This window comes from Suncus etruscus, chromosome 1 (genome assembly GCF_024139225.1).
Source record: "Suncus etruscus isolate mSunEtr1 chromosome 1, mSunEtr1.pri.cur, whole genome shotgun sequence".
Lineage (NCBI taxonomy): Eukaryota > Metazoa > Chordata > Mammalia > Eulipotyphla > Soricidae > Suncus > Suncus etruscus.
Genome location: NC_064848.1, coordinates 160,237,848 through 160,249,201, shown reverse-complemented (window position 1 = coordinate 160,249,201; position 11,354 = coordinate 160,237,848). Strand labels below are relative to the sequence as shown.

The 11,354-nt window shown below is 47.6% G+C and overlaps 1 protein-coding gene across 1 annotated transcript; it reads right to left on the bottom strand.

The window, feature by feature from the left end:
- Positions 1-250: 250 nt before the first annotated feature.
- MRM3 (mitochondrial rRNA methyltransferase 3) lies at positions 251-11,278 on the bottom strand. Its single transcript, XM_049782495.1, has 4 exons — positions 10,965-11,278; positions 10,087-10,331; positions 5,697-5,864; positions 251-936 (listed from the first exon to the last, which is right to left on the bottom strand). The coding sequence occupies exons 1-4, from the start codon at positions 11,276-11,278 to the stop codon at positions 383-385; spliced, it is 1,281 nt and encodes a 426-aa protein (XP_049638452.1). The 3' UTR covers positions 251-382.
- Positions 11,279-11,354: the final 76 nt, after the last annotated feature.

Genomic DNA, 11,354 nt, shown 5'->3' with positions numbered 1-11,354 from the left:
GCATGCCAAATATGGCCCCCAAACAAACCAGAAAATTGGATAGCTGGGAGAGTTCAAGAAAAATTTTAGGGCCCAGAGAGATAGCACAGAGGCGTTTGCCTTGCAAGCAGCCAATCCAGGACCAAAGGTGGTTGGTTCAAATCCTGGTGTCCCATATGGTCCCCCGTGCCTGCCAGGAGCTATTTCTGAGCAGACAGCCAGGAGTAACCCCTGAGTACCGCCAGGTGTGGCCCAAAAGAAACCAAAAAAAAAATTTAACTTTCCATATTTAAGGATGAATAGAAATTCATCCATTATACCTGTGTGCTACCTACTGTTTGCTGTGGTTGGAGGAACAAGACACACACGAAGCAGGGGCCAGAGACTGCCCCAAGTCCCAACACTAATGCATATGGGCCCCCTCCAGGTCACTCCTGCCCCTGCTCATGAGCCGGGCCTTTGCCCGCCACTGTCTCCTCCCTTCAAACAGCAGGATGCTGGCTGCCATGGCTGAGTTGAGGCTGTCCACGCCAGGTACAACAGGGATCAACAGCCGCCTGCCCTCTGTGCTCGCAGCTAGCTGCAGGGACTCGACACTCAATCCGTGTGTCTCCCCCCCTATCACTACTGCCGCAGGGGCTTCCATCCAGTCCAAGTCATAACTCTGGACCTCAAGTTCAGGGAGCCAGCCTTCAACAGTTTTCGGTTCTCTGTCTTCCTCCTCCTCATACTTGTGATGCTTCACGGGTTGGTGGTTGGGTGCCCAGCCTCGGTCGCTGGCTTTACTAGACTTCTGCACCTGCCTATGAAGACCACAGTTGTCAGCCACGTAGACCCTGGTGTCGGGGGGCAGGTGGTGGGGCAATGACTCCCAGTCCAGATTGCTGATGATGGGCATCTGAAAATGTGCACCCATTCCTGCCCGCAGCACTTTGGGCTCCCAGGCATCCACACAGCCTAGAAAAGACAAGACAGAAGTATTCTATACCTTTCCAGCAAAGAGCACTCTACCACGGCCTTCTCAAAAGCCAGTATGTACGATGGCAGAACCCACAAAGGGTTCTGTATTACTTCCTGCTAGTGCAGAGACAGACTGTACCAAGTTACCAGGCCTGTGCCAGAGGATCTAACTGGACTGCAAGAATTGAAAGTGAGCTTATCTGCTAGGGACCAGGTAGGGGAGAAAAGAAGATGAGATGGGAAGCAAGCAAAGATCAGTTTGAAGGATGCAGGGGATGCTGAGGGTATAAGTTCGGGATCTTCTTTAAAAAACCAAGAGCACTGTTGAAGGGTTAAAGCTCATGCTCATGAAGGGTTCATGCTTTCAAAATGCCATTTGACTTTCGTGTTGAATCTCACTGAGCAGAAAAGCTCAAGTGAAATGAGGTAGGGGCAATTACCATGACCGGGAGATAAATAGGTCCAGAATCAAGAGATTAGCCTCACCCTTCACACAGACATTCTCTCACAACACAGGGAGGTGGGAAACTCTTTACACACACAGGAACCCTTGGTTAGATCCCTGGGACAGCACGGTGGTCCCCTGAGCACTCTACAAAGCAGCACTGTGAGATGTGACTCGAAAATACACACACACACACAATTCTCTTATGAAGAGTGAAAAGCTACCTGCATGAGTTGGCAGAGATGGCCCACCTGTTCCCAGGCTGGTGAAAGAGCAGGGCAGTTAACTCTCCCCCAGACATGTCAATCCAAAACCCCCCAACACATCAGCACAACTTCATCTCAAGTTACTTTGAAAACAAATCTGATTTTGTTAAAGAAAAAAAGGAAAAAAAAAAAAAAAACACGAATCTGATGGGTTGAAGCCATAGTACAGCGGGCAGGACACTTATCTAGCATGTGACTAATCTGGGTTCAATTACCAGCATTTCATATGGCCCCTCGGGCACTGCCAGGACTAACTCCTGAGTTAAAACCAAAAGTAACCTCTGAGCACTATCAGGTTAGACCCAAAACCAACAAAAATTAAAAGAAAAATAATCTGTAAGGGGGACCCTGAGTTCAATCTCCACCAATGGTGCGCCAAGCACTACCAGGGGTGACCATCAGAACCATGGGATAATGGTGAGGAAAAGAAGACTCTTGGCAGATTATGATTGGAATGAACTGGAATGGGAAGTGGGAGTTGAGGTGTGTGTCAAGGGGAGGGATGAGAAAAGGACAGAAGCAAGGCCCAGACTATCCCTCCACCTGATAGGGTACAAGGGACAAGATGACATTCCCTTGTCCTCAATCTCCCACTCTGGACCCAGTGCTCTCCAGTATCCATCCTTTCAAGATACCACAGGAATTGGGGTGAGCCAGACAGCTCAGATGACACTGGCACATTTCCCACACCACACCCAGTTTCTGACACTCAGCAATGGAGCAGGGGTGCTAGTGATGGAGCCCAACACCTAAGGGGAATGCTAACAGAAAAATGTACTCCAACAGGTACAACAGGGAAGAACAAGAAAGGCACAACTGGGCAAGTCTCAGCACTAGGGCACCAGCGTTTCATATACAATGAAGCAGCCAGGACACTTCAGGGAGAAAAAAAAAAACGTCCTGCCCACATTCCCTGGGGTTCTGGCATGTCAGCTCTCAGGGAGGTCTGTTTCCAACCAAGCCTACTAATCTCCATTTCTAATGAGAGGAGACAGAGACTAATGGGTAATGAGGCTAATGGGTGTCCGTGGGGTGGGAAGAGGGACTTTTTTTTTTTTTTTTGGTTTTTGGGTCCACCCAGCAGCGCTCAGGGGTTACTCCTGGATCTATGCTCAAAAATCACTCCTGGAAGGCTCGGGGGACCATATGGGATGCGGGGATTCAAACCAATGACCTCTACATGCCTTACCTCCATGCTATCTCTCCGGCCCGGAAGGGGGACTTTCTAATTCACCTGCAGGCTAAGGGAAATAATCATAATAATGTTGCCATTCCAAAAGATTCAGAATGTCAAGAGTTGGAAAGATCCCATGTGCCCAACAATTTGGGAATTCAAGATCATTAAAAACCCCACTAGGGGCCAGAGAGATTATACAGCAGGGAGGGCCTTTGCCTTGCACACAGCTGAACTGGGTTTGAACCTAAGCATTCCGGGGACCGGAGAGATAGCATGGAGGTAAGGCATTTGCCTTTCATGCAGGTCATTGGTTCGAATCCCGGCGCCCCATATGGTCCCCCGTGCCTGCCAGGAGCAATTTCTAAGCCTGGAGCCAGGAATAACCCCTGAGCACTGCCGGGTGTGATCCAAAAACCACAAAAACCACACACACACAAAAAAAAATGAACCTGAGCATTCCATATGGTCCCCCAAGCCTGCCAGGAGTAATTCTTGAGCTCACAATCAAAAGTAACCTCTGAGCATTTCTGGGTGTGGCCCCAAACAAAACAAAACCAAAAATCCCCATTGGGAGGGGCTCAAACAATAGTACAGTAAGCAGGGTGTTTGTCTGCACCCTGGCACCTCATATGGTTCCCCAAACCCTACCAGCTGTAATCCCTGAGTACAAAGCCAGTAGTCTTGAGCAAGACAAGTGTAGTCCAAACACCAAAACCAAAACCAAACCAAACCAGGGTTCAATCCCCAGCCCCATGTTTCCCCGAGATCCACCACAAACAGTCTCTAAGCACAGAGCCAGAGATAATCTCTGAGTACCACCAGATGTGGCACACAAAAAAATAAAACAAAATAAAAATGAGAAAACCCCACTAAGGGCTAAAGAGGTACAGTAATTAAGGCACTTGTTATGCATGTCTGTTTGCCCCGTGGAACCTTGAATGGTTGGTTCTTGAGCAACCCCAGAGGCCACACTCCAGAGCAGAGTCAGTAGTAGCCCTTGACCACTGCTAGGCATAGACCAAAGACCCAAAAACAAACAAAAGAACCCCAGTGAAAGCAAGTATTAAAGCTGGCATCTGTTGGGCCCGGATAGATAGCACAGTGGCGTTTGCCTTGCAAGCAGCCGATCCAGGACCAAGGGTGGTTGGTTCGAATCCCGGTGTCCCATATGGTCCCCCGTGCCTGCCAGGAGCTATTTCTGAGCAGACAGCCAGGAGTAACCCCTGAGCACCGCCAGGTGTGGCCCAAAAACCAAAAAAAAAAAATAAAAAAAAAAATAAAAAATAAAGCTGGCATCTGTAGTTGTTCACTCTTGGAGCTGTCCACTGCCTCTATGCTGGCTGGGTTAAGTCCTTCCCTTTACCTCATGGCAAACTCCATTTCTGAAGTCATCATATTCCCACTTGGGATTTGTACCTTCTTTCACTTTTTTTTTTTTTTTTGGGGGGGGGGGGGTTTGGGTCACACCCAGCAACGTCCAGGGGTTACTCCTGGCTCTACACTCAGAATTCGCTCCTAGCAGGCTCAGGGGACCATATGGGATACTGGAATTTGAACCACCGTCGTTCTGGAAGCAAGGCAAATGCCCTACCTCCATGCTATCTCTCCACCCCCCTTCTTTCACTTGTATAGGGTTCTCCCTCTTCTATCAAATTTCTTAAATAATATACTTGTGGGCCCGGAGAGATAGCATAGTGGCGTTTGCCTTGCAAGCAGTCGATCCAGGACCAAAGGTGGTTGGTTCGAATCCCGGTGTCCCATATGGTCCCCCGTGCCTGCCAGGAGCTATTTCTGAGCAGACAGCCGGGAGTAACCCCTGAGCATCGCCGGGTGTGACCCAAAAATAAAAAAAAAATAAAAATAAAAATAAAAATAAAATAATATACTTGTCTCTGAGGAGAGAGGGGGAGTAAATAATTGACATCTATTCCTTTTTTATTTTAAGTTTTTTTCCTCCTGGGTCACACCCAGTCATGCACAGAGTTCACTACTAGGAGTACCAGGTGACTGTGAGTTGATCCTGGGGTGCCAGCATGCAAAACATGCACTCCAAGCCTCTACCCCTCTCGCCCATAATTTTTCTTCTGTGAGCCACTCACAGACCTTATTTCAGTGGTACAGACCAATGCTGGGGGGTCTACTGGGACCATAATTGGTAGTGCAGGGGGAGGGGGACATGTAGTCCCAAGGATCAAATTTGGGACCCTCATTAAGCCTTATCCCTAGTCTTAAATTTTTTTCTTCAATAACTTAGAAAACAGTAGAGGTGAAGGTGCTTGCCTTGCACGCAGACAATCTTGCTTTGATTCTGGTAATATGTTCTTTCCTCTGAACATCATCAGGGGTCATTCCTGAGCACAGTACCACAACTGCTCTACCTTGCCACATACATACACATACACAAAAAAATAACCTACAAGGTGCTTTCAAAGATTATCAAACTTTATGGGGACTGGAGAGAAAATACAGCAGGCAGGGTTTTGGCCTTACACACAGCCAACCCAGGTCCAATCCCTGAAATCCCATGTGGTCCCTTGAGTCGATCAGGAGTAATCCCCGAATGCACATCAGGACATAGTCCCAACCAGAGCTGAGTGTAGCATTCTTCCCACCACAAAAATTTTTATGGTGCTAGGATTGAACCCAGGACCTCACACTTGCAAGTCAAGTACTCTATTGCTAATCTACATCTCTGACTGGGTCCCTGACCTGGTGCACTGTGCATTTCAGAGTATATAAACAGTCCTACCAACTGGCCCTACTTTATAGAGGAAATGCTCAGAATATCACACACAGGCAGATACTAAAGAGTCCTAGGAAGCCCCACTTAAGTTGGCAGCTTCAAACATATACTCACAGGTTTACTTACCTTTGGTGAGTAACACCTTACTGCAGCCGACTCCAGCAGCAGATCTGAGAGCTGTCCCCAAGTTTCCAGGGTCACGGAGATTGTCACAGATCAACAACAATGGCAATGAATGGCAAAGCTCAGTTTCTGGGAATTTCATCTTAACAGGGTCTGGCTTGGCAAAAATCCCTGAGGAGACAGAGTGGATGCTTCACTTGCCTGGTATGAGTCTGGATGATAATCTGACTTGACATCTATTTTTTGTTGTTTTGTTTGTTTGGGGGCAGTACTCCTGGCTCTGAACTCTGGTGGAGTGATTTCTGAGCAGAGCCAGGAGTAACCCCTGACCGCCTCCAGGTGTGACCAAAAAAAAAAAAAAAAGAAAAAAAAGAAAAAAAAGAAAGAAAGAAATTATTCCTGGTGGGCTGAGGGAACCATATGGGATGTCAGGGATTAAATCCAGGTCAGTTTAAGACAAGCACCCTATCCACTGTACTATCACTCTACCCGTCTTTTTTTTTTGGGGGGGGGGGCCACACCTGGTAACGCTTTGGGGTTACTCCTGGCTATGCGCTCAGAAGTCGCTCCTGGCTTGGGGGACCATATGGGACGCCGGGGGATCGAACCTCAGTCCGTCCTAGGCTAGCACAGGCAAGGCAGGCACCTTACCTCTAGTGCCACCGCCCGGCCCCTACCCCTGTCTTTTGATCTGTTCATTCTGTTTGTTTTTCCTGGGGCCCCCAGAGCTACAACCAACAGAGCTTAGGCTATATGGTACTACCTGGATTCAAACATATACTTTATGTCTGCCATAGAGACTGGGGGGATTAGGACACTAGTGGAGGAAAATGTGCACTGGTCAAAGATGGGTGTCAGAACGCTATATGACTGAAACTCAATCATGAACAACTTTGCAACTGTATATCTCATTGAGATTTAATTAAAAACAAAACATAGTTTAGTTTGAGTGCATGCCAGACAGGCATTTTAGCTCCTTGAGCTATCTTCTATACACTGGGAGATATCTCAAGTGTATATATTTATTTACACACACACATATTTTTGGAAGGGGCTATACCTGGCAGTGCTCTGGAAATCATGTAGTACTGATTTTGAATCCAGCATTCTCTCATGCAAATCATCCTCAATCTAGCTTCAAAAATGAGGGAACTAAGGAAGGAGGCCAGGAATCATTCTTGAGCACAGAGCAGGCACTGAACTAAGCACCACAGGGGGTGCTCCAACCACTCTCCCCACAAAAAATAAAATGTGGGAGAAGATAGGCAATGGTTCCCCCACATCCCTTCCCTAGGCAGCTCTGGTGGTGCTCACCAAATCCACACTCCTGCAGGGTAACTAACTCACTTGCCTAAGAGCAGGACACTCATTTTTCAACAGCCCAGGGCCTAGAGAGCAGAGAACAGCAGCAGGGATCAAACTCCTGGCACCATGCTTACACAGCAGGTACTTTTATAAATGAGACATCTCCCAATCTCAGGCAGAAATTTTGTGAAAGCACAGGGCTAAATCTTTGGTAACTATTTTTTTTTTTTTTTTTGGTTTTGGGTCACACCCGGTGACACTCAGGGGTTACTCCTGGCTCTCTGCTCAGAAATCACCCCTGGCAGGCTCAGGGGATCATATGGGATGCTGGCATTTGAACCACCGTTGGTCCTGGGTTGGCAAGTGCAAGGCAAACACCCTACTGCTGTGCTAACTCTCCAGCCCCATTTGGTAAAATTATTTTTGTTTTTGTTTTTGTGTCACACCCAGTGGTGCTCACGGATTACTGGCTCCAAGCTCAAAATCATTCCTGGTAGGGCTCATGGGAACATATGGGGTGCCAGGAATTGAAACCAAGTCACCTGTGGGCAAGGCAAGTGCCTTACCCACTGTACTATAGCTTCTGCCCCACTAACCATTTAGAAATTTTTAGTTTGCAATAAATTGAATAAATAATCTAAAAAATATAAAGTGTGGGCCAGGGCTGAAATTCATGTTCTGCACAGAGTTCTTGGTCTGATCCCTAATCCATAGAGATAGATACCCAAGTTAGGAGAAGCCTCTAGTAATGGACACCCCCCAAAAAGAAACAAAATTATACATAAGCATATATAGTATGAGGAATAGCAATTATTCCCAGATCCTCTAAAGAACAGTAACATAAAGATGGTATAAAATGAGTTTAGTTTCTCCTAAAAATAACATAAGGTACATATATCTGACAAACTGCTTTTACTATCTTAAAAACAGACCAGGCAAGGGGCCAGAGTGATAGTATAGTGGGTAAGGCACTTGACCCAGGTTCAATCCCAGGAACCTCATGTGGTCCCCAAGCCCCATCAGGAGTGATCCCTGAGTTCAGAACAAAGATTAAAGAGTATCTCTGAGTGTGACCCAAAAAACAAAACTCCCTCCAAAATAAAGGGAAAAAATAAGACCAGGCATGGGGCCAGGGGATGGCTCAGTGACAAAAAGTGCCTATTTCACAAGTTAGTTTTCCAGAGCCATACACAGGTGCAAGTGGCAGTGACTCTACTCCCTCCCCCAATATACTAATGCCTACAGTGAGAATCTCACCCAATTATGTCCAAACTCTAATCATCACAGCAACAAAGGGAAGCAAAGGGAAGTAGAATAGGGGATAAGCATGAAAAATCAAAGAAGGGTTTGGAGAAATAGTGCAGGGGTCAGACCTACAGTCTTACAGATAGTCACAAGTTCAAATCCCTGCTGTTCCACATGTGCTGAGGGCAGCTTTGTCTGTGAACTCAAGCACATGTGATTTCAGACACAATGCAGCCAGGAACCTATAAGCTCTACAAAAAAGGAGTGTGAAGAGGTTGGAACAATAACAGTACAACTGATAGGTGTGCTTCTCTTGCACAAAGTCAGCCACTGGTGCTTTCCCAGGCAATCTGTATGGTCCCCTACACCCTGCCCAGAGTAATCCTTGAGTAACGCTGGGTGTGGCCCCAAAACCAAAACCAAACCAAAAATAGAGGAGTGTGAGGAGCAGGACCAATAATCTAGTAGATAGGTCATTTGCCTTCCACATGGTTAACCCAGGTTCCAGGTCCAATTCCCAACATCCTATTGGGTTCCCCCAAGTACCACCAGGAATAATTCCTGAATGCAGAGCCAGGAATAACCCCTGAACATCAATTAATGTGGTTAACAAAAAAAGGAAGGGGCTATAAACCCCAGTAGTCTAACAACATATGTAACCACCAAAGCCAGGAAGTGCAATCTATGGCAAGAATTTGTGTAAACATGACAGTGACTTCTGGCATAACTGTGCCTCAACAGAGGGCGAGCCATAGCAAGCATATATACAAGCACAGGATCTAAAGGAGTGTAACTTTAACTTTACCATAATTAGCACTGAGGTAGCTCAGATGCTCCCCTGATCATTTTAACAATAACAACAAAGAGGAAACTAGAGCAATAGTATAGCAGGTAGGGCACTTGCTTTACATGCAGCAAACCAGGTTTTGATCCTTGGCATCACATACGATCCTCCAAACTACTCCTGAGGAGTAGTTCCTGAGTTGAGTCGGGATTAACCCCTGAGCACAGCAGGGTGTGGCTCAAAACAAAGCAAAAAACAAAACAAAAAAAAAATTGACAGAGAAGGCAAATAGTTAAATAAAAAATAAAAGATGGGGTCAGAGTAATAGTACAGCAGGTAGGATGCTTGCCTTGTACACAGCTAACCTGGCTTTTGGTTCCCTTTTGGTTCCCGGAACCCTGACAAGAGTGATCCCTGGGTACAGTCAGGAATAAGCACTAAGCACTGAAAAGGTTGGGGGCCAAAGATATAGTACAATGGGTTAGGCACTAGCCTTGCACACAGCCAATTAGGATTTTTCTTTTTTTTTTTCTTTTTTTTTTTTTTTTTTTTGTGGTTTTTGGGTCACACCCGGCAGTGCTCAGAGATTATTCCTGGCTCCAGGCTCAGAAATTGTTCCTGGCAGGCACGGGGGACCATATGGGACGCCGGGATTCGAACCGATGACCTCCTGTATGAAAGGCAAACGCCTTACCTCCATGCTATCTCTCCGGCCCCTTTCAAGGGACCTCATATGGTCCCTTAAGCTCTACCAGGAGTGACTCCTCAGCACAGTAGGGTGTAGACTACAAACCAAAAAAATAATCTGCCTCAGGGAGATAGAAGATGGATTAAGGGATTTGCCTTGCAGATGGCTGACCTCAGTTTGATCCCAGGTTCTGCTTAGGGTCCCCTAAGCATCATTTGAAGTGAATCCTGAGCACAGAGCTAGGAACATGTCTTCAATACTTTTGGGTGTAACCCAAACACCTAGGAAGAAGAAAAAAGAATTGCCACCCTAAGGCAAATACAAGTAATCCTAGATCTCAACATCTGGTGACACACCATATAACCACTGACCCATTATTCCTTGTGGTGTTACTAGGTCCGACCAATCCTTGATAGCCTCAAACTTCACCTTAATGAGGCTGACACCTTTCAGCTTGTCAAGGGGCAGCTCCTTTATATATTCCAGCCGACTAAAGAAGAAAACCTGGGGCACGGCACCAGCTCGCAGAGCATCTGTGATCAACCTGCGGCCTTCCAGCAGAATCTTGCCTTGTTTATCACGAAACGATCGGGATTTAACAACTGTCATGACACTACTGTGGATGAAGACAGAAGAAAGGCAGGTAAATACTAATGTACTTGTTTAGGAAAGCACATCTACTACTAAGAACTTCACAAGCACCAACCCACTGCAAAGGAGAGGAAGAGGGAGAAAAAGAGGAAGAGGGAGAGAGGGGAGAGGGAGGGAGGGAAGAAAGGAGGGAGGGGGAGGGAGGAGGAGGGAGGGGAAGGGGGGGTTAGAGAGAGAGAGAGAGAGAGAGAGAGAGGGAGAGGGGGAGGGGGAGAGGGAGAGAGAGAGACAGAGACAGAGACAGAGAGACAGAGAGACCTTCTGCCCTCCAGCAATAAAAAATCAGCTGGGAGTACTGGGCTAAATACAGCACCGGATGAAAGAAAAGGAGATTAAGGGCTCATTGACCCAGAGTGGGGAGATCGAGTTAGAATGGAAGCAGGGTAAGTTTCCAGTACAACTGAAGGGGCACGGGCTGGTTCCATCTGTTCGCTTACAAGATTTTCCAAGGAATGCCTTTCCTTTTCTACACACCCCCCGCTTTCTGGTTTTTTTTTCCCCTGAAAAGTGTTGGTAGGTCAAATCCGTTTAGGAACCTCCGTTCCAAAAGGGGCGGGGGAAGAGATCTCGAAATACCGTGAAGCCTCAGGTACGTCACCTCAGCCTCCTGTCCCCGGGCAAAGCCTTATCGTAGCGGAGCCCCGACTCCTCCCAGGTGCGCAAAATCTGAGCTGGGGGGCTCGGAAGCGGCGTCTTCACGGTCCGCTCCTGGACGCCGGACTCCGCCGCCGCCTTCCGGGGCTGCTTCCTAGGAGCGGGCTTCCGTTCCTCGACTTGTCCGTCTGGGTATATCACTCTCACGGGCCTCCGCCTCAAAGCCCGGACCCAGCGCCGCGCATTAAACTCCCAACTCGGGCTCCTCTGCAGCAGCTGCCGCTGGGCCCAACACACGCTTCTCCCCAGCGCCGCCATCTTTCCCAGCCTCTTGGGTCGCGTCGGCGAAGTGCGCCTGCGCCGTCGCCGGGTAGTGACGTCATCGGTCAGTGCC